Here is a 24,261-nt window from a genome sequence, read left to right on the forward strand (position 1 = left end):
GCGAATTCCATCAGTTAATTATACATTGTGTAAAGGAATATTTCCTTTTGTCTGTCCTGAATTGACTGCACACTCCTCTGAGATGTGTTACTACTCAGGGAATGGTAGCTTAATGATTGATTAGGGCTGTAAAATGGTCTAGCGGATAGAAGTGTAACCAACGAATGTACCAGGAGCACTTCAAAATATCCAAGTGCTATGTTCCTACTACCCTTTATACAATACCAGTCCCTCACATACCTCTAATGGAGAGCTAGTGTTATGTACAGGTTGGACTAGGAGTTGGAAGAGCTGAGTTCCAATCCTCCTCCTTAATTCATTCATTATTGTAAGGCAGTGGGTATTGTATAGCCAAGAGATCTAAAGATTTTTCTGGCACCCAGAAACTTTAGCTTTTTCTGTGGTGAGCTAGGCTTATTTTGGGGGCTGAGAGAACTGTGACTGGCCTACGGTCACCCAGATGGCTGCATGTGAAGGAGTGGGGAATCAAACCCAGTTCTCAGATTAGAGCCCACCACTGTTCACCACTACAAACCAAACTGGCTCTGTCCTCCTCTTGCTGTAAAATCTCACTGCATGACTAGAGAGCTAGAGTGGCGTAGCTGCTAGAGCAGGGGTGGCCAAACTGTGGCTTGGGTGCCACATGTGGCTCTTTCACACATATTGTGTGGCTCTTAAAGCCCCCACTGCCCCGTTGGCCAGATTGGAGAAGGCATTTGTCTCTTTAAATCACTTCTTCAAGCCAAGCCAGCTGGCAGCATAGATTTAAAGTTTCCTTCCTTCCAGTTCATGTCTTGCCGCTCTCAAACATTTGATGAGTATTCTATGTAGCTCTTACATTAAGCAAGTTTGACCACCCCTGTGCTAGAGCATCAGGCTAGGACCTGGAAGACCCAGGTTTGAATCATCACTCTGCCATGGAAACTCACTCGCTCTGGGCCTGTCATCTACACTCAGCCTCACAGTATTGGAAGAATAAAATGGAGGGGAGGATAATTACATAAGCCACTTTGGGTCCCCGTTGGGGAGACATAAATGAAGAAAATAACTAACTTCTAGTGCAATCCTAAAAACAGTTAAGGGTGTAACTCTACTTAGGACTGCACTGAGTCTTTCTGCTTGCGGGTTGTTGTTAAGACAAACATGGGGTGGGGGGAGAGAAAACCTTTTTTAAATGAAGGCTAGAAAGAATGCTGGAAAAGCATATAGAACTAGTCACCACCATCTGTGTTTCGATTATCCATGTCTCACAAAGCATTTGTTGTTTGTGGCAGGGAGGTGTGTCTTTTTTTTTAAAGTTCCCATAAGCAGTACCAAGGAGAGCAATCAAAAACTAATTGCATTGAAAAGGTAATACATGAACGTGCATTCAAAACATACACATGTTTGTGTGACCTGATGCAGTTATATTATGCACACCAGTGACGGAGTGAGTGCAATTAATTGCCTCAATTAAAATGTAAAGGAAGTAGCTGTTCCCAAATAAATCTGATAAAGAGCATGCTATCTTCGCTTGCAGCAGCTTGAGCAAGTGACTCCCCTGGCCAGTAGCCAAACTGGTAGTTTTGGCCAGGGCTTTTTTTTTTTAGAAAAAGCCCAGCAGGAACTCATTTGCATATTGGGCAACACCCCCTGACATCACCATTGTTTCACACAAGGCTTCTTTGTAGAAAAAGCCCGGCTGGAGCTCATTCGCATATTACGCCACACCCCTTCATGTCAAATTCTGTGTGTTCCTGCTCAAAAAAAGCTCTGGTTTTGACTAAAGCGGGATCAGCTGAGCTGAGAAGTTGGGATTCTTAACTCTTTCACAGACTGCACTGACCAGGGTGTAGTTCAGGGGTAGCCAACGGTAGCTCTCCAGGTGCTTTTTGCCTACAACTCCCATCAGCCCCAGCCAGCATGGCCAATGGCTGGGGCTGATGGGAGCTGTAGGTAAAAACACATCTGGAGAGCTACAGTTGGCCACCCCTGGTGTAGATGGTTGGTAGTCCTCAGGCAGGGTATGAAGAAGAGCAAAGAGACTGGCCAAGTTTTAGCGGTATGCTGAAGGCAGAGGTCAGAGGAGGGATTTTGCAGCTGGTGTGGATGAAGTGGGTTGCCAGCTCAGGGTTGAGAAATTCCTACAGATCTGGGGGTGTAGACTGGAAAAGGAAGGGTTTGGAGGGGGGAAAACACAGCAATAGGGTTGCCAATCCCCAGGTGGGATTCAATATTACGGTACACCTGTGTCTATCAGGAAACAGGATATACAGGCAGCAGGATATGTTACCACTTCGTTATAGCATTGAATATGGACCTTTTTTTGGAACCGGTGAAATGATTTCTGGACATTGAGCTCAGTTGAGTCACTTGAATTTTGTTTAAAAGATATTCTGGAAAGATCCAATGAATTAAGCATTTCAAAGGACTGCATGCATTTATGCAAAGCTTTTAATTTCACAGTGTTTTTTCTTTTTCTTATCAATCCATACACTGTGGCTTCCAGTTTTGGTCTTAATCCCCAGGTGGGGGCAGGGGATCCCCCGGTTTGGAGGCCCTCCCCCCACTTCAGGGTCATCAGAAAGCAGGGAGGGAGAAAATGTCTGCTGGGCATTTTGTTATTCCCTATGGAGACCAGTTCCCACAGGGTATAATGGAGAATTGATCTGTGGATATCTGGGGCTCTGGGGGGGGGGGGATTTGAGGTAGAAGCATCAAATTTTCAGCATAGCATCCAACACATGTCCTCAAAACACCCTCCACGTTTCAAAAAGATTGGACCACGGGGCCCAGTTCTATGAGTCCAAGAAGAAGGTGCCCCTATCCTTCACTATTTCCAATGGAGGGAAGGCATTTAAAAGATGTGTGGTCCCTTTAAATGTGGTGGCTAGAACTACCTTTAGAGTTCAATTATGCTTGTCACAACCTTGCCCCTGGCTCCACCCCCACAGTCCCCAGATATTTTTTTTTTAATTGGACTTGGCAACCCTAAATATATAACGCCATAGAACCCACCTTCCAAAGCAGACATTTTCCCTGATCTCTGTAATCTGGAGACCAGCTGAAGTCCTGGGGCATCTTCAGGCCCTGCCTGGGGGATGGGGTGGCATTCAGTGTTCCCTCTAAGCTGAGTTAGCGTGAGCTAGCTCAGAAGAAGAAGAAGAAGAAGATATTGGATTTATATCCCGCCCTCCACTCCGAAGAGTCTCAGAGCGGCTCACAATCTCCTTTACCTTCCTCCCCCACAACAGACACCCTGTGAGGTGGGTGGGGCTGGAGAGGGCTCTCACAGCAGCTGCTCTTTCAAGGACAACCTCTGCCAGAGCTATGGCTGACCCAAGGCCATTCCAGCAGCTGCAAGTGAAGGAGTGGGGAATCAAACACGGTTCTCCCAGATAAGAGTCCGCACACTTAACCACTACACCAAACTGGCTCTCCATTTTTTGTCTCATACATTTTTAGTCTTCAGCTCACTTTTCTTTCTTTTTTAGCTCAGGAAGGATGGCCCCAGAACACAATAATTTATGCAGTCGCTCACCACTTTAATGCCAGTAGCTCACAAAGTAGAATCTCTGCTCACAAGAGTCTTCAGCTTAGAGGGGACGTTGGTGGCAACCCTGTGTATAAGTGTGGTGATGTTACCTAGGTGGAACCATTGCTCAGTGGTAGACCATCTGCTTTGCACACAGAACATCCCAGGTTCAGTTCCCAGCATCTCCAATTAAAAGGATTGAGCAGTGGGTGCTGTGAAAGACCTCTCCTTGACAACCTGGAGAGCTGCTGCTGGTCAAAGTAGACAAGACTGACCCTGATTCAGTATAAGGCAACTTCACAGGTTCACAAATGAGGTGCCACCACAGGAAAGGCTCTCTATAAGGTGAGCACATGCGTAAAGTCTTTGCACAACTGGAGGAGGATCTCTGGAGAAGATCTGAGCTGGGGAGAGCATGCATACCGGAGAAGGGAGCGCACAGGTTCTCACAGTGGGCCAAGAGGTGGTCCATTCCAAAGGTTATGCTATTCATGCAGGAAATACTGATGGAAAATTCCCTTTTGAAATTAAAGACAGAAGAAGATATTGGATTTATATCCTGCCCTATACTCTGGATCAGAATGATCACCGTTTCCTTTACCTTCCCCCACACACAACAGACACCCTGTGAAGTGGGGGAAGCTGAGAGAGCTCTCACAGAAGCTGCCCTTTCAAGGACAATTCCTGCAAGAGCTGTGGCTGACCCAAGACCATTCCAGCAGGTGCAAGTGGAGGAGTGGGGAATCAAACCTGGTTCTCCCAGATAAAAGTCCACACACAACCACTACACCAAACTGGCTCTCAGAGCAGAACTGGATAGGGATAGATGTCAAAGGAATCATATATCTCAGGGGTGGCCAACGGTAGCTCTCCAGATGTTTTTGCCTACAACTTCCATCAGCCCCGCCAGCATGGCCAATGGCTGGGGCTGATGGGAGTTGTAGGCAAAAAACATCTGGAGAGCTACCGTTGGCCACCCCTGATATATCTGGTGAGACAAAAAAAACCCCAACATTCTCCAGATATATCCTTCCCAACCGTCATAATGCCAATTTCTATTACCATTAATATTGATAAAACATTGATGAATGCTTATGCATGCCTTGTATGGTCCAACTACATTTATTGAGTGCCTAAGCCTTGAGTTATCAACAGTATCCCAATTGCACAATGCATCCTGTGTATCAAGGTCATCACAGCATTTAACGCCCTTGTCACATCTATGCCACATAAAACATTTGATTTCTGACCTCTGGGGCTGTAGGCAGATTTTTATTGCTTCTTTGTAAAGCCTGAGGGTTTTGGTTTTTTGTTTTCTTTCATTGCATGGGAGTCAACCACATCACTTTCAAGCAGAGGGCATGCACCCAGACACCACACACAAAGGGAAGCCAGATTTCTGGCTCCATTCCATCACCATTTCTGTCGCTACTGTGTAAGAGCTTCACAGCACAAACTCAGCTAAAGTGCATGTGTTTAAGTGGTTGTTAGGAACAGATACAAATCTTAATGGAACTTTCTTTTTTCTCTATGTCATTTGTTCAAAATTTAAAATAAAAAGCATTAAAGAGATATAGGGTGGGTCATGAAGAAATGAATAATAAAGGAAGCTGACAGGAAGAAAGCTGATGCATTCAAAATGCAGAACTGGAGGAGAGTTTTAAACTCTCTGAAGGCCCTTAGGCAGTCAAAATCTTGGGAGGCCCCTCGCAAATTATCTCAGAGTCGGAGCACCTGCCCCACTGCAGCTTGCGGCACCTTCTCAAAAGCTCCTTTGACAAAACTGTGGGGGAGAGGCAGAGAGAGGCAAACTTGGCAACAATGCTAGCAGCAGCCTCACCAGGCAAACCGGGCAAAGAGCAGCTCAGCTGCTGGATGTACATGCAGGCTCTGAGGGCAGCAATCAGGAGGGAAACTGAGGGGGGACCCGGCCCAGGGCCCCTAAAGGCATGGGGGCCCATAGGCCAGTGCCTACTTGGCCTAATTGCTAATCTGGCCCTGACAGCTCCTGTGGACCACCAAAAAAACAAGTAAGTGGGTTAAGAATATAAGAACATAAGAGAAGCCATGTTGGATCAGGCCAATGGCCCATCCAGTCCAACACTCTGTGTCACACAGTGGCCAATACACACACACACACTCTGTGACTAATAGCCACTGATGGACCTCTGCTCCATATTTTTATCCAATCCCCTCTTGAAGCTGGCTATGCTTATAGCTGCCACCACCTCCTGTGGCAGTGAATTCCACGTTAATCACCCTTTGGGTGAAGAAGTACTTCCTTTTATCCGTTTTAACTTGACTGCTCAGCAATTTCATCGAATGCCCATGAGATCTTGTATTGTGAGAAAGGGAGAAAAGTACTTCTTTCTCTACTTTCTCCATCCCGTGCATAATCTTGTAAACCTCTATCATGTCACCCCGCAGTCGACGTTTCTCCAAGCTAAAGAGCCCCAAGCGTTTTAACCTTTCTTCATAGGGAAAGTGTTCCAAACCTTTAATCATTCTAGTTGCCCTTTTCTGGACTTTTTCCAATGCTATAATATCCTTTTTGAGGTGTGATGACCAGAATTGTACACAGTATTCCAAATGAGACCGCACCATCAATTTATACAGGGGCATTATGATAATGGCTGATTTGTTTTCAGTTCTACATCAAATGAAGCCTTCACTCTCCCTAGAAGCTAAAATGATCAAACTGAGGCTTGTCATTCTTTGGTCACATCAGAAGTCAAGAGTCACAGGAAAAGTCAATAACTGAGGGCAGCAGACAAAGAAGAAGACCAAACAAGAGATGTGTTGACTCAATCAAGGAAGACACAAGAGCCCTCAGTTTGCAAGACCTGAGCAAGGCTGCTAACAATAGGATGGTTTGGAGGCCATTAATTCATAGGGTCACCTTAAGTCAGAAGCGACTTGACGGCACTTAATACACACACATGAACAGGGCAAAACGTTATCATCAGTGGTTAGTAGAGATTGCCCTGCACCCCTCTGCAGCTTGGTGCTGTTGTTTTTAATATACATATTAAATCACTTTGTTGCTGTTCAGTCGCACAGTCAAGTCCGACTCTTTGCGACCCCATGCACCAAGTCACGCCAGGTCCTCCCCTCTTCCACCATCCTCCAAAGCCCACTCAAATTCATGCTAGTCACATCAGTAACGCTGTCCAGCCATCTCATCTTTTGCTGTCCCCTTCGCCTTTTGTCTTTCCCAGCATCAGGGTCTTCTCCAGTGAGTGCTCCCTTCTCATTCGGTGGCCAAAGTACTTGAGCTTCAGCATCTGACCTTCCAGGGAACAGTCAAGTTTGATTTCCCTTAGGACTGAGTGATTTAATCTTCTTGCAGTCCAAGGTATTCTCAAGAGTCTTCTCCAGCACCACAATTCGAAAGCATCTCTTCTTCTGCACTCGGCCTTCCTTATGGTCCAACTCTCACAGCCATACATTACTACTGGGAATACCATCACCTTGACTATACGGACTTTTGTTGGTAGGGTGATGTCTCTGCTTTTTATTACACTGCCTAGGTTTGTAATAGCTGTCCTCGCAAGGAGCAAACGTCTTTTAATTTCATGGCTGCAGTCACCATCTGCAGTGATCTTGGATCCCAGGAATGTGAAGTCAGTAGGAATGTATAAATCTGTTCTTTTTCATTTCTTTCTGTGTGTCATCATTGGTTGCATCCACACATCACTGGACATTGTGCTATCCCTACACTACAGCAAACATTCATACAACTGGATTTTCCTATGTGAGCAAGGCAATCCAGAAGGTGAATGACTGTACATGTGCAATATCCAAGAATGCACAACTGTGAACTTGTCCATTCTATCCATTTTTGTTGCCAGTATTCCCAATTTGTTTGCATTTTCATGGCATTTTTACAACACTGTGCACTGTTTTTGCCATTGTATATACCAGAACCCCATGGCACAGAGTGCTAAGCTGCAGTACTGCAGTCCAAGCTCCGCTCATGACCTGAGTTTGATCCTGGCGGAAGCTGGGTTCAGATAGCCAGCTCAAGGCTGATTCAGACTTCCATTCTTCTGAAGTTGGTAAAATGAGTACCCAGCTTGCTGTAGGTAAAGTGTAGATGACTGGGGAAGGCAATAGCAAACCACCCCATTAAAAGTCTGCCAAGAAAATGTCCTGATGTCACATCACTCCATGTAACGACCCAGTGGTAACGACCCAGTGGTTGCACAGGGGGGACTACCTTTACCTTTTATGTTATATACCAGTTTATGTTATATACCAGTTAGCATCACATATACACTAGAAGCAAAAAAAAAAAGGCATTCAGTTCACTGGCAATATTTTTATCGGGTGTTATGAATAGGTTCCAAAAAATGCAGATTCATTCCAAGCAGGAATAAAGACCTATGGAAACTGGAATTTTCAGATCTAAAAAAGCTTGTTCATGGAGTTCAGGAACACCTTTGCCACACTCCAGAGCCAACTGAATGCACCTGTTTGGTGATGCCACTTAGCAAACATGTTCTAGCTGCATGACAAAGGCTTCAGGTGCCCCGTCAATCTGACATCTTGTAGGTGGGAAAATATGCGTCAGCAGCATGGAGGAGCACAATTGCTCGACGAAGCAGAGGCAGCAAAAAAGGTGAATTTAGCAGCCTGTAATGGCAATGCAGGTGCAGTGCACCATTTGGAGATGTACTCATTTCCAAAGAGAATTTTGGGGCTTAAATACAGAAGAGGACGACCAAGGTGGCTCCAGTGAGGAAAAGCTGGAAAGTATGGAATCTTTCAGTTTAGAAAAGAGATGGCTAAGGCCAAGAGGGACATGAGAGTGGATGGAGAGAAGAAGAAAGAAGGAACAAGGGAGAAGGAGGAGGAGAAGAATTGGATTTATATCCCACCCTATATTCTGAATCTCAGAGTGGCCTACAATCTCCTTTGAAGACTTCCTCTTGTGCTAGAACTCAGGGGGATCAAATGCATTTGATGGGCAGTAAATCCAGGAAAGGCAAATGGAAGCATTTATTCAATGAATGATTCGAATATGGAATTCACCGCCAGAGGATGTAGTGATGACCACAAGCATAGGCAGCTGGAAGAAGGGACCTGACAGATTCATTAAGGAGAGGTCTATCCATGGTTACTACCCATGGAGACTAAAGGGAACCACCTCATTCAGAGGCAGTCAGCCTCTGAATACCATTGCCAGGAGGCAACATCAGGAGGAGCCCTCAGCTCCTGTGCCCTCCTGTTGGCTCTCCAGAGTAACTAAGATAAGATGTATGAGACAGGATGCTGGACTAGATGGATCACCAGTCTGATCCAGCAGAGCCTTGCTCTTCTGTTCTTATGACTGTTCCATACCTCTCTCCTGAGGCTGCACTTGATTAGTAACATTTTGAAACCATAATTGGCTGCCCTAACAAGGATGCTGTGAATTTTCCCCTTAACAAGTTCAGCAGTCAAACTTACTGTGTTCAAATGTCTCTATCAGACATGAGCCAATCACCCAGATTGTTCAAGCTAAGGCTGAACACCCATAAATGCCTGTCAAATAGGTTTGCATTGCATTTTTGCAAAACTGCGTGTATGTGAAGATGCTGCCATTACAAAGCAGTTGGACAACATCAGAATCAATACAGACTAATGCTTGAGGCTCTTTAGCCTGGAGAAACATCGACTGATAGAGGTTTACAAGATTATGCATGGGATAGAGAAGGTAGAGAAAGATGTACTTTTCTCCCTTGCTTACAATACGAGAACTCATGGACATTAAATGAAATTGCTGAGCAGTTGGGTTAGAACTGATAAAAGGAAGTACTTCTTCACCCAAAGGGTGAATTCACTGCCACAGGAGGTGGTGGTGGCTACAAGCATAGCCAGCTTTAAGAGGGGATTGGATAAGAATATGGAACAGAGGTCCATCAGTGGCTATTAGCCACAGCGTATTGCTGGAACTCTGTCTGGGGCAGTGATGCTCTGTATTCTTGGCGTTTGGGGCGGCACAGTGGGAGGGCTTCTAGTGTCCTGGCCCCACTGGTGGACCTCCTGATGGCACTTGGGTTTTTTTGGCCATGTGACACAGAGTGTTGGACTGGATGGGCCATTGGCCTGATCCAACATAGCTTCTCTTATGTTCTTACTATGCCAAAGGGTAGGATTTTATTATAATATAGCACTTATGGCTAAGTTGCCTTGACTTGGATGGCCTAGGCTAGCCTGATCTCATCAGATCTAAGCAGGGTCATTCCTGGTCAGTGTTTGGATGAGAGACCACCAAGGAAGTCCAAGATCACAATGCAAAGGCAGGCAATGGCAAACCACCTCTGAACATCTCTTGCCTTGAAAATCTTATGGGATAACTCTAAGTCAGCTTGACATTACTTGCCACCTCTTCCATGGCCAATTTATCCATTAAAGCAAGTGCCCCACTGAACAAAACAGATACACAGCAAGGACCACTGGGGTGGGGAGGCTAAGAAGAATTCAACTAGGCTGCGTGAGAACATCCAAGTGCAAAAAGCCCACTTTGCTGTATAGCTAGGAAGGAATACAGCGAAGCAGCCTACCAAACAGCTACGAACAGATGGACAAATATTCGAACCTATCATCAAAAAATCAGCTCTCTCTTCACAACCAGCAAACAGGATGACAGCCAAACTGATGGGTGTTCAAGCATCCTTAACATGATATGCTTCCAGTTTGGAGAGCCATTTTGGTGTAGTGGTTAAGTGTGCAGACTCTTATCTGGGAGAACCGGGTTTGATTCCCCACTCCTCCACTTGCACCTGCTGGAATGGCCTTGGGTCAGCCATAGCTCTGGCAGAGGTTGTCCTTGAAAGGGCAGCTGCTGTGAGAGTCCTCTCAGCCCCACCCACCTCACAAGGTGTCTGTAATAATAATAATAATAATAATAATAATAATAATAATAATAATCAATTTGTATCCCGCCCTCCCCACCGAAGCAGGCTCAGGGCTGCTCACATAGCATAATATAAAATACAAACATTACAATAATAAAAGCACACTGTTTACACAACATATTACATTTTTTCAATTCACTTATATATACTATTACATTAAAACCATCAGATTCAGTTCCAGCAAATTAGTTTGGTGCTACAGTCTCGATGTTACTCATCTTACAATTTTATGTGACAACAGTACAATAGGTTCCACATTAAGAAAAAGCCAGCTGAAAGAGGGTAGTCTTGCAGGCTCTGCGGAACTGGGGGGGGGGGGGGGCGGTTGTTGGCGGGAGGAGGTAGAGGAGATTGTGAGCCGCTCTGAGACTGAGATTTGGAGTGGAGGGCAGGATATAAATCCAATATCATCATCTTCTTCTTCCTGAATCAGAATACAGATATCAGAATACCTTAGGCAGGGGTTTTTTTTCATTGGGGGACATTAAAAAATTTAGGAGGCAGGTCACCTAATTAAAATTGATTACATTAAAGTTAATCTACCTTCCACCTCACCTTGGATTCCGGGAAGGCTCTGCACCGCCTCTTCTCCTGCAGTGGAGCCAGGAGTTGCAGCAGAACTGGATGGTGACCTGACCCCGGGAGGAGACCTGACTACTCTTTCTTTCTTCTTCCTCCTGCTTACAGAAGGAGCTCTATTGAAGCTGAGCAGCTACAAACAGTGCCAGCTATGAGGAGCTGTAATTTATAATACTGGGGAGATTGGGTGGGGGTGGAACCAAATCAAGCAGGAGTGCTGCCAAATCAATAGAAGGCACTACTTGCGCTGCCCCACCACTGGTTACAGCCAGGGCTTTTTTGGTAGAAAAAGCCCAGAAGGAACTCATTTGCGCATTAAGCCACACCCCCTGACATCACCATTGTTTCAGACAGGGCTTTTTACAGAAAAAGCCCAGAAGGAACTCATTTGCATATCAGGCCACACCCCCTGACACCGAGCTAGCTGGAACTGCGTTCCTGGGCATTCCTGCTCAAAAAAACCCCTGGCTGCAGCCCTGATACAGATCCTAATAGAATATATTAGGTATAGGCTTCCTTAGCACAGAAAGGCATCCTTGGCAGACTATCTCATTTAATGCATCTTGCTGCATGGATTTTTTTTTCTGATGCAAGCTAGCTGGTCCTTCTCAGTGGTGGCACCCCAGTTGTGAATAATTCTCTCTCTCAAGCCACCAAGGCCAGATCCACGCTATTTGTAGGAAAGCTGTTAAAGCATTGTTTTCATTCTTCCAAGCTGGCCTGAATATTGTTAATTCTGGCTGTTGGTCTCACTGATATCTTTTGCATTGCCTCTCCTCATTAATGTGGTGGTATTCATAGGACACTTCCACTTTTTGTTTGATTGGCACCCTCCTGGGCCCTGGGTTGGCAAGGAAACCAGGGATGTAGGTTCTATATTTATATAAAACTGAATTGTTTCAACAGGCCTTTAATATCTAACAGGAGAGGACAGCCACACTACACTGCTGAGCGACATCATTTATGAGGCATTAAGACCACCACAAGATCACTGTCAGAAGTGGCTGAGTCAAGGCAGCCAACCCTAAAATTTTGGAGTCAAGAAGGGACTGCCCATTGCATGCAAGCGGGGGTGGGGGTCTTCCACCTCCCTCTCCCCCACTCTGGCACTTTGCAGCCAGCAGCTACATCTGTCCCGTCCCCCCCCCCCCCCCGGCCCACTCCGCATGGTTTCCTCCATCTCCCTCATCTCTGCCTGCTGCTTTTGCTGCTGCAGTGCACTGTGCCCTCCTCAGCTCTCCTAGATCCAGCTGCCACTGGTGATGCTTCACTGACTTAGCCATGGCAAAAAGAAAAAAGCAGGCTGCATCCTGGCGGGCCTTCCGGAAGTCAGGGGGCCCTGCCTGGAAGTGGCTACAGGCCTGACTGTTCTGTAATTTCACTTGCTGAATTGTTTGGGGGTTAAATGAAGGAGGGGAGAATCTTGCCTGCTCCTGGGAAGATGAACGGGACAAAAATCAGATTGCTTTTTAATAGAAACAAACAATCCACCCAGAATACCACATAATCAACACACTTCCGTTGGATTCAGCCAGCTTTTTGACTCATTGTCATGAATTTCTCCTTCCTTCTTCATCCACATGGCTTTTGTACTGCCTGAGGACTGCCATGGCCCTTTTCCTTGTTGGTGGGCTAAAGGAAAGCCCACCTTCCCTTTTCACCAGCAGGAGAAAGAAAAGACTGGATCCAGCCTTCTAAAACAACGGTGCCATTTTTTACAAGGGAAAGCAGGATTATAGAGTTTTGAAGTTTTGTTGCAATATTATTCTCCACACACACACACCCCAAAATATGATTAAATCCAACCCATGAAAAACAAGTGCATTCTCTCTGAATAACTGCTTTGTTCTTATTGAAAATGAACCAATTTTATCTCCCCTCTTCCCCCCAAAAAAATTACTAATCAGGGAACCTAGCTAAGGAATGGATCTTCCAGTTTGACCTCAACGGACCTGAAAAAGAATTCTGCAAAGACACAGTACCGATGGCATTTTATCCCTCACTGGTGGTTAAAAATATGCTTCTCCATATTTACGTTGGAGGTGCTACTCAAGCAGAATTTATTAATATATTTTGGAATTGTACAAAAATGCAATTGTGGATAAGAAGATGATGATATTGGATTTATATCCCACCCTCCACTCCAAATCTTAGAGTCTCAGAGCGGCTCACAGTCTCCTTCCTCCCCCACAACAGGCACCCTGTGAAGTGGGTGAGGCTGAGAGGGCTCTGGCAGAAACTGCCCTTTCAAGGATAGCTCTGCAAAAACTATGGCTGACCCAAGGTCATTCAAGCAGCTGCAAATGGAAGAGTGGGGATTCAAACATGGTTCTCCCAGATAAGAGTCTGCACATTTAACCACTACACCAAACTGACAAGACAGAATGTATCCTTGACCTGGATTGTCTAAACTAGCCTAATCTCACCAGATCTCATGAAGCTAAGCAAGGTTAGCCTTGGTTAGTACTCAGATGGGAGACCACCAAGAAAAGTCAAGGATCCCTATGTAGAGACAGGCAATGGCAAAACACCTCTGAACATCTCTTGCCTTGGAAACCTCACAGGGTCACCATAGGCTAGTTGTGACTTGTGTTTTGACTATCCTTCCCACCTCCAAGAGATGGTTCTAGGCTGATAGGTTAACCTGAAAAGATTTTGCTATGCTGTACAAAAGGAAAAAACATAGGGATCAGATTTTGAAACAGTCTTGTTTACAGCAGCTGGATTATGCATTGCTGTGAAACTGAAAAATACCCTAATCCTTTTTCAGGTATGGTGCCAGATGGTACAGAAAATTGTTCTTAGGACAAAATAGACTTCTTATGCAAGCTCTAAGAAACTGTTCAGTAATCCATTAAATAGTTTTGTTAGCAAATGGTATAGGCTTACAGCATTTTAGGAATGACACGTTCCAAGATAAATCATATCCTAAAATGTAATTTTTGATAGGATTTGATTTTTTTTTTCATGTAATGTTATTTATGTTGCTGACTGAATGAGAAAAAATTGAAAAAGATTTTTTTTAAAAAAAAGGTATAACGTGATTAGTTCCTTGTGATTCTCCCACATGTCTGGCTAGTCTTTATCTCCATGTGGGTGTTATCTTTACCAACACATCAATCCAGAGGTGGGGGTGGAGATAACTCTTAACTAGCTGTCCTTATAATTGGCAACTTTTCCGCCAAGTGTGTCTGCCGGTGCTGTTTAGTCATCTCCAAAGCCATAGGGAAGACGCAAGCAAGGAACAGCTACTTCCAATGGGAGAATCCAAAGCTTTCAGTCCTGCATCCAGGCAAAGAAGATCAGGGTCCTGTTTCAAGTCCATAGCATGTATTTTGATCACAGTTTGCCTTTTTCCAGCCTTATTCCTGGGCGCCATTTGCCATCAGTACTTCACCGCTGTCCTGCCTCCGGGAATCGACCAGCCACTTAAGGTCCGCTTCTATCACACTTTCTTCATGGCAATCGTTGCCTTGGTAAGTTTTTTTTCTTTTTTCGGATTTTCCAAGAAGAGGAGGGAAGGTTTCATGTCAAGGATTTAAGTGAAGGTGATATTTTTAACCAAGATAAAATTTGATTGGATGTGCTATTGAATTTCACTAATCAGCTGTTTCGGTGTGAAGATCCCCATTTCCTTTTAACTTTCCCCCAGTTATTGTTCTGTTTTTGGTTTCCTTGCACTGGATTTTTCCTATAAAACACAGATGCTTCTTAACCCTTTTTACCCATCAATGCATTTTGTGGCTGTGATCACATATACTAAATATTGTACTTTCAATGCACTTTCCAGCTGGATTTTGCCAGTTCACACAGTAAAATCCAGTTGGAAAGCACACTGAAAGTGCATGGTGTTGTGTGTAATTACAGTTTATGTGTATTATATTACACTGAATAGGGAGGAGGAGAATTTGGATTGCTCTTCTTTTTCTCTTCTTGGTTACCAGTCCCACTTAGAGGTGAACGAGCCTGTATGCATTTGGTTCTTTATAGAAACATAGAGTTGGAAGGGACCTCCAGGGTCATCTAGTCCAATCCCCTGCACAATGCAGGAAACTCACAAATACGTCCCCCTAAATTCACAGGATCCGCATTGCTGTCAGATGGCCACCTAGCCTCTGTTTAAAAACCTCCAAGGAAGGAGAGCCCACCACCTCCTGAGGAAGCCTGTTCCACTGAGGAACCGCTCTAACAGTCAGGAAGTTCTTCCTGATGTTGAGCTGGAAACTTAATTGATTTAATTTCAACCCTTTGTTTCTGGTCCTACCTTCTGGGGCCACAAAAAACGATTCTACACCACCCTCTCTGTGGCAGCCCTTCAAGTACTTGAAGATGGTGATCATATCACCTCAGCCGCCTCCTCTCCAGGCTAAACATATATTTGCGTACATTTGAGGAATTCAAATTCTTCCACTTAAAACTTATTTTTTCTTACAGAAAATCTGAATTTACTGTTTAATGTCAATGTTGTATAGAGGTCGATTAAATCCCTTGAAAAATGCATGTGTGCATGCAGCTGAGGAAAGAGAGGGTGCACTGTGCATTGTGTTAAAAGTGGATGCAGCAACAAAGCACTACATCAAACAATCCTATTTTATGTCCCTGAAGACTTAGGAAGATCAGGAAATTTTCTCCCAACAATTAACATCCTTTGCTGCAGGACAGCCCCATACAACCCAGCTTATTAGTGAATGTCTTTGTCAAGCCCTGCTGTCTGTCTCCTTGCCTTCAGAGGCAAGATGGGTGGCAGCACAAGGTAGAGATGCCAGCCTCCAAGTGGGGCCTGGGGATCCCCTTGGATTACAGCTCTACTCCAGCCTACAGAGATCAGCTCCCCTAGAGAAAATAGATGTTGTGGAGGATGAACTCTATGACATTGTACCCCACTGAGGTCTCTGTCCTCCTCAGGCTCTTCCCCTAAATGTCTATGAGTTTCCCATTCTGGATCTGGCAACCATACCCCCTCATCCCCCATGGGTGGGCTTGCGGGGACCTGGCAACCCTAAACAGGACACTTTCTGTGGTGGCACCTCATCTCTGGAATGCTCTCCCCCTTGAGGCCTGCCTAGCACCTACTTACTTTCTTTGAAGTGCCATGTCAAAACACAACTTTTTATCCAGGCTTTGAATTTCATCTTTCCAGATTTTTTAAATGGTCTGTGTCTATTGGGGAGGGACGGTGGCTCAGTGGTAGAGCATCTGCTTGGTAAGCAGAAGGTCCCAGGTTCAATCCTCGGCATCTCCAAAAAAGGGTCCAGGCAAAATGGTGTGAAAAACCTTAGCTTGAGACCCTGGAGAGCCACTGCCAGTCTGAGAAGACAATACTGACTTTGATGGACCCAGGGTCTGATTCAGTAGAAGGCAGCTTCATATGTTCATATTGTTCGAATAGTTTTTATTCACTGGGTATGTCATTGGCTTGTTCTTATATTGTTGGGCTGTTTTAACTGTAAGCTACTCTGAGCAGGACTCTGAAGAGGTGGCATATAAATATCCTAAATACATACATACATTTGTGGGGAAATGAACTAGCCATTCTATCAAAATATGGAAGGGAATGGTCAGACAATAGACCTATAAAGTCAATCCTACTTTTTATTTTTAACTCCCAAACCTTGAACAATGATATCTATAAACCTGCAAAATGATCAAAGAATCACTACATCTCATAGTAAACTACCACCGCTTGTGAAAGCCACCAAACTGGGTCACCCACAGAAAAGGGAGGAGTTTTTACATACTCAGGAGTCTCCTCAGGTATGCAGAGAAATATGTGACTGTACACTACGCAAAAGAAAGAAATGGTCTGATGATGACTAAATATGCTGTGGAAAAGATGGAATGTTGAGAATATTGAGAACTGTGGAAGGTCACCTTTAGCAGAAACATGGCGGGGTCTACAAGCCCATAGAATATGTAAGCAGAAGAATTTGAGAGGTGATGGGATTTCCAAGTTGTTCCACTCTCGTCTGATTTTTGTGGGCCCCCAGTTTGTTCTGCAGGACAAAGTAGCCGAATTTCCCACCAAGAAGCACAGGACCCCAAATATTTGTATCGTGAGAAGCGTCTTTTATTTTAAAAAAAATGTTCTAGAGCCAGGTGAACTGGATATTTGCATATGGCAACAAGCTATTCAGGAAAGAAAATCTGAAAATGACTGGTTGAGATTTTCTGTCCTCCTACATAATCTCAAGCGCTTTCCTTTAAAGCAAGCATTTCAAAACTGCTGAATCTATTCATTTCCTGAAGCGGTTGACACTTTCCAAAATGACTAAAACCATAATGATATCACAGGAGTGTGTCCTAACAATTCACAAACAGTAAGGAAACAAGCAACCATTCAGAGTTATCAACTTAAAAGAAGTGATCAGTCAGCACAACAAAGGAAGTGTGTGTGTGTGGGGGGGGGAACCTACTTTTTAAAACACCAAGACTCAAAGCATCAGACATTAAAAGGGGCATCAAATATACAGTCTAGGGTTGCCAGGTCTGACTCAAGAAATATCTGGGGACTTTGAGGATGGAGCCAGGAGCAAGGGTGTGACAAGCACAATTGAACTCCAAAGGGATAGGGGCATCTTCTTTTGGGGCTCATAGAATTGGAACCCCGGTGCAAATTTTTTGAAACTTGGGAAGTGTTTTGAGGAGAGGCACTGGATGCTATGCTGAAAATTTGGTTCCTCTATCTCAAAAAAACAGACCCCTCCCCCCGAGTCCCAGATACCCATGGATCAATTCTCCATTATACCCTATGGGAATTGGTCTCCATAGAGTATAATGGAGTGCCCAGCAGTGATTTCCCTCCCGCATCTCACTTTCTGATGACCCCAAAGAAGAAAAAGGGTCTCCAAACTAGGAGATCCCTGCCCCTAACTGGTGATTCAGCAAATTCAAGGAGAGAGGTCACCCAAAGTTATCCCAACTGGGGACTGGCAACCCTAAATTACTGTCCGAGTTCTGGTGCAAGCCAGACAATTTTGATAGCCACAGTTTTGGCCTCCAGGTGAAAGGAGCCAATGTCCAAACACGGCAGAGAACTCCTGAAATTCACTTACACATTAATCCCACCATAAAGCTAAATCCTCCAGCATATTCTACTATTTCAACTATTCTACTATTTCAAGAGGAATACATTTAGAAATAGAAAACGTGGATAAAAGCAATCCTAAAGCAGGTCTATGCAGAATCCCACTCAAGTCCATTCAATGACCTTACTCTCGCGAGAATGTTCTCAGAGCCGCGTCGTAAACACTTGAGCTCACAGCAGTAGATAATTGTAGACAAGGCCACATAACAAATTGCACTGTAGTTATGTCAGGCTCAGGAACCTGGTCAAATATGTACAACACAATCCCATTAACATCTATGGAATTTAAATTACTAGTGAGTAAGGCAGAAATGTTGGCCATACTGTCTTGGGAGAGTAAGCCCAATGGAGGAATCAGAGGGAATTACTTCTGAGTAATCATTAATGGCAAAACACATCCTATTCCCTTGTTTGCAATGGAATTTAGCTTTATTATGGCAACCGTGTCCAGCCTAGTCAAAGTTTCACTTGGGATTAGCTGGATGAGTCTGTAGAACTGGGCTCTTTCACAGGCCTTTGGCTAAAGAAATCCTGAGGAATTAGGACAGCATGGAACAGAGGTAGAGCATCTACTTTGCATTCAGAAAGCCCCGGGTTCAACTCCCCTTCAAAGGCTCAGAATAGCAGGTGATGCTGAGATCACTGTCTCAGATTCCCAAGAGCCACTGCCTGTCAGAGTAGATAAGGCCAAGCAATTATCTGTCTTGGCATAAGATGGCTTTAAGGTGTTCATTACTAGTGACAAAGTTTGCCAGGTGCTCAGTGATGGCTGGTAAACTCCTGGCAGTTTTGGCTGCTACCTGTTGAAGGTCAGCTGGCCAACAGACAAAACAGGTTCACCGGATAAGGATGGCAACAGTCGCTATGGCCAAGTGATGAGGTCACTTCCAATGTGACCCTGAAGCACTGATATCATACCAGGGCAACAGGCCAGCACTTGCCCTAAAACTCTATGGTTTTGGACAAGTACTAGAGTGCTATCCTGGCACAATGCTAACACTTCCAGGTTGCACTGGGGATTCCCTGGAATTCCAACTCATCATCAAACTACATCTGGAGAAAAGGGGATGCCTTTGAGGGTGGGGTCTGCGGCATTGTGCCCCACTCGTCCTCCCCAGGCTCCATCCCCAAATCTCCAGAAGTTTTCCTAACCTGGATTTGGCAACTCTACCTCACCCCCGCCATCCCCAGCTTGGTGGCTGAGCGGGACCTGGCAACCCTAGCTGGAAGTGATGACATTGTGAGATGATATTGCTGTCTCCCTGTGTAAGTACCCACCTCTCTCTATTTTCCACCAGTATCCAAGGCCAGCCCTACTGGTGACCTATAATTGGGTACAGCTGTGCAAGCAGGACCTTTTTTTTTTTAGCAGGAATGCACAGGAACACAGTTCCGGCTGGCTTGGTGTAAGGGGTGTGGCCTAATATGCAAATGAGTTCCTGCTAGGGTTGCCAAGTCCAGTTCAAGAAATATCTGGGGACTTTGGGGGTGGCGTCAGGAGCAAGGGTGTGACAAGCGTAATTGAACTCCAAAGGGAGTTCCGGCCATCACATTTAAAGGGACCGCACACCTTTTAATAAATGCCTTCCTTCCATAGGAAATAATGAAAGATAGGGGCACCTTCTTTTGGGGCTCATAGAATTGGACCTCCTGGCCCAATCTTTTTGAAACTTGGAGGGTATTTTGGGGAGATGCTATACTGAAAATATGGTGCATCTGCCTCAAAAAACAGCCGCCCCCAGAGCCCCAGATACCCACGGATCACTTCTCCATTATTTCCTATGGGAATAAGTCTCCATAGGGAATAATAGAGTTCCCAGAAGACATTTCCCTCCCCTCCCCCTGCTTTCTGATGACCCTGAAGCGGAGGGAGGGCCTCCAAATCGGGGGATCCCCTGCCCCCACCTGGGGATTGGCAACTCTAGTTCCTGCTGGGCTTTTCCTACAAAAAAATCCTGCGTGAAACAATGATGATTTCAGGAAGTGTGGCCTAATATGCAAATGACTTCCTGCCGGGCTTCCCCCTCCCCCCCCCCAAAAGCCCTGTGTGCAAGTACTGTCCTATGTCATTTCCCTATATGTTACACTGCAAGTGTCTCCACCTCTCTTCTTCTTGTTTGCATATACTGTGGAATAGCATGCATTTTGTTCACGCTTTCTCTATGTGAGAGGTTTTTGTTTTTAAAAATTCAGTACCAGTTCGTGCGCTAGACCTGATCAGCTTTTCTGCAGGTGAGAAAGGTAAGAGGGGGGTCCTCTATATCACCCCAAAACACTATTCTGGGAATTATGGTACCTGCATGTACAAAAAGCTAAGAGGCGAGGCTGGCCACCCATATGCCTAGTGTGCCAGTCTATGATTGAGATGGAGGGGGGACAAGTCAGCCCCCCTGCGGTGTTACAAGATCAGCCTTGGCCTATGGCAACCCTGGCCACGACCACACAAGTGTGCTGCTGATGCACACAGGTGATAGTTGTTGTAATCCCCCCTTGTCAGGCCTGAGAGCAGTGGCCACATGATACATAGGGTACAACAACCCCAGGCATCTTTGCACTGTGCCCATGCTCCTGGGCAGTGGGCAGTTGAGGCCTTCCCCCATTGCCAAGTCTAGGAGTGGCAGCAGTGTGGCACGGGGGAAAGCGGCAGCACCAGACACCACTGTAGCAATGCACAGAAGTTGCAGGCACTGCCTTCAGCTGTGCTAGATATGGCATTGCTGGCAGAAACACCAAAGTTATTCATTTATGGTGCCAAAAACCGTTGGATGAGCCCTGCCATAAGAACATAAGAGAAGCCATGTTGGATTGGGCCATCCAGTCCAACACTCTGTGTCACACAGTGACCAAAAAAAAAAAACACTGGGTGCCATCAGGAGGTCCACTAGTGGGGACGGGACACTTGCAGCCCTCCCACTGTTGCCCCACCCCAAGCACCAAGAATACAGAGCATCACTGCTCCAGTCAGAGAGTTCTATCTGTACCCTGTGGCTAATAGCCAGTGATGGACCTCTGCTCCATATATTTATCCAATCCCTTCTTGAAGCTGTCTATGCTTGTAGCCACCTCCACCTCCTGTGGCAGTGAATTCCATGTGTTATATCACACTTTGGGTGAAGAAGTACTTCCTTTTATCTGTTCTGACCCAGCTGCTCAGCAAAGACAGAAGGGTTATGAATATTAGATTTCTAGCACCAGTGCAGCTGAGAAAGTAATATTAAACACATTGCTAATTAGAGCTCTCCCACCCTTGACCAACCATTCTCCACCAGTGCTCAATAGGGTAGGAGGATCAGGATCACAAGGACATCACAGTGTCACTTCTGGACAAACCTGTGGCATCACTTACAGTTTGCACAGGAAGTGATGTCATGGCATCATTGAGACACTGATCATGTAGGTCCCTATCCCTTGCCATCTCCAGGTGCCAGCGCTGGCCTGGCAATCCTATAGCACTAATAGAAAGGAACACACTTCCTCTCCCTCTTCTCTTAGGGAAGGCACTGTGGCTCACTGGAAGAGTCTCTGCTTTGTGCGCAGTCTCCAGCATCACCAAATAAAAGGTAGCAGGAAGTGTGAAAGACATCTGCCTAAGAACCTAGAAAGCCAATGCCAGTCTGAGTAGACATCACCAGGCTGATTTTGATGGACCAATGGTCCATCATTCAGTACAAAGCAAATTTATCTGTTACTTTATCTGTGCTTTCAATTTGTAAAAGCCCAAAACGGTTGCCTGTTGATTTATAAGCAGCTAACAGTAAGAAACTATTGCAATGTACATTCAAAAATTCATCTGAAGATGTTTATTTCCTGGTGGAAAGTATTAGAAACAAGTGAATACAAAAAGGAGAGGAATACCATTTTGACCTGATGAATTCTCTTTTGTGCTGTTTTCATGACCTGGGCTTGTTGGTAAGTTTTATACTGTTTTCCTGTGCTTTAATTGTGCTGTTTCTTCCTTTGTGATCCACCCTAAGTAGGTGTCTGCAGAAGCGACCAATAAATTCATAGAATTCATTTGTGAAGCCATCTAAGCCGAGCGACTCATTAGTTTTAAGTGATTTCATAACTGCTTCTAATTCCTCAGAATCAATAGGGCGGTCTAGAAACTGCTGATGGGTGTCAGACGAAATAAAAGGAAGTTTATGAGAGTTAAAGAAATTTTCAATTAGTTCTAAAGGAGGGTCTCTGGAGGAATAAAGTTTAGAATAGTAATGAGCAAAAGATTTTAGAATTTGATCTGTGGAATTATGTAAAGTACCTGAAGCATCTTTGATACTATGAACCACAAGTTTCATTGACTTCTTCTAAACCTTCCATGCTAATAGTCGACTTGATTTTGAATTTCTGTACCAGTATTTTTGTTTCAAGAATAAGAGCTGACGCTGAATTTTTCCTGTTTCCGGGACCTCAAGCTTCTTTCTCTCTTGTAATTTCTTGTAAATTTTTGAACTGCATGTCTTTTTTTTTTAAAGAGTTTCTAAATCCTTAATGTTAGTTATTATTTCTTGAGCTAGCTTATTTCTTTTTTCTCTTATAGGCTGAAGAGATAGAAATAACCTTGCTCCGAAGAACCGCCTTAAAGGCATCCCGTATAACATTTAAATGTACATCAGGAGTCTGGTTAAATTTGAAGTACTCATGAATTTGTTCACATAACACTTTTGATACATTCTTGTCACTTAAAAAAAGAGTTGTTAAGTCTCCCCATGAAGCCCTAAGTTCCCTGAATCAATTACAATGTGGGAAATGAAAGAAAAGATTCAACACTGAATGTCAACTGAGGAACTGGCGAACTGGAGATGCCAGCCTCCAGGTGGGACCTGGAGATTCCCCCAGAATTACAGCTCATCTCCAGATTACAGAGATCAGTCCCCCTAGAGAGAATGGATGCTTTGGAAGATGGGATCTGTGGCATTGTACCCCACTGTGGTCCCTCTCCTCCATCTCCAAATCTCCAGGAGTTTCCCAACCTGGCTCTGGCCCCCCTACAGCAAATGTCCTTCTGCTCAGTTGGATGGGCAAGACCTCAGAGCTCTCTCCCTGCCCAGCTAATCGCTCTTGCTGCTTCTCCTTTCTTTTTTTCTTTTCACAAACAGGGGATCGTTCTGGACTACCTGGGACTGAACAACATAGTAGGTCTTTTGCGACTTGCAACTAAGGGGCTCCCTGCTTGGTGGGACTCGGCACTTCTCATCCAGAACCAGGAATTTGATGGTGTGCGAGTGAGGGTTTATCAGCCTAAAAAGCCGGCTGCCCAAAAAAGGAAAGGGCTTCTGTACTTCCATGGAGGAGCCGGTACTTATGGATGCATCCGTAAGTGAGGAATGCCCTGTTTAAACGATAATGGGTTGTATTGAATTTTGCAAAAAAATTAAATAAATTATGCAGTATTTTTAATTAAGTAAAGAAAAACTCAAACTACCAGTGCTGCACTCACTTTTTATGAGGTTTTTTTTCCTAATGGGAAACATGGACTTTCAAGAAACATTAAAAAAAAAAAAAACATCTGCCACAGTGGATTTGTGTTTCTCCATCTGCCAGTATTTGCTTCCTGGTCTTGGATAAGGTGTTGTTTCTGTGGCACTTTGAAGGCAATCTGTGTTCTTCATGGCATGTTCCCAGCCAATCAGGGATCGTGTCGCAGAGATGATTAACATCATGGTGACAGGCAGCCAATCAGGGTTGGCTCTCTTACAACATCACAGAGGGCAAATGAAACTCTATCGCCCTCATGCCAAATGGGAGAGAGGAAACCTGCTATTTTGTGGGCTGTTCTACAGGAACAATGCCAACCTGGAGTTGGCGACCCTAGGCCAAGCAAAGAGTCAATTGTACATTTTATAAGCAGGACCAGATGTTGACAAGCTAAGACCTTATGTCAAGTTTCAGAGGCCTCAGCATACTGGCAGTACACAGTGCCATCAAGCCACAGCTGAGTTATGGTGACCCCTGGGGTTTTCAAGGCACATAGAGGTGCCTGCCCTGGACTTCCTTGGTGGCCTCCCATCCAAGTACAACCCGGGGCCAATCTTGCATAGATTCTGAGATTGGATGAGATCAGGCTAGCCTGGACCATGCAGGACAAGGTCTTGATAACATACTGTGTAGGACATATGGCAAGTGGTGGATAGTACTACCCAGGGCTGGATCTAGAGGGGTGCAGAGGGGGCGCTTGTCCTGGG

At 44.9% G+C, this 24,261-nt stretch overlaps 1 protein-coding gene across 1 annotated transcript in view; it reads left to right on the top strand.

Annotated features, from left to right (window-relative positions):
* The window catches only part of LOC132587343 (arylacetamide deacetylase-like 4), a 41,492-nt gene that overhangs the window by 12,042 nt on the left and 5,189 nt on the right, over positions 1 to 24,261 (top strand). The window contains exons 3-4 of the mRNA XM_060259617.1: positions 14,356 to 14,471; positions 23,176 to 23,392. Of these exons, the coding sequence (XP_060115600.1) occupies positions 14,356 to 14,471; positions 23,176 to 23,392 (333 nt within the window). The remainder of the gene's footprint in view (positions 1 to 14,355; positions 14,472 to 23,175; positions 23,393 to 24,261) is intronic.

This window comes from Heteronotia binoei, chromosome 18 (genome assembly GCF_032191835.1).
Source record: "Heteronotia binoei isolate CCM8104 ecotype False Entrance Well chromosome 18, APGP_CSIRO_Hbin_v1, whole genome shotgun sequence".
Classification (NCBI taxonomy): domain Eukaryota; kingdom Metazoa; phylum Chordata; class Lepidosauria; order Squamata; family Gekkonidae; genus Heteronotia; species Heteronotia binoei.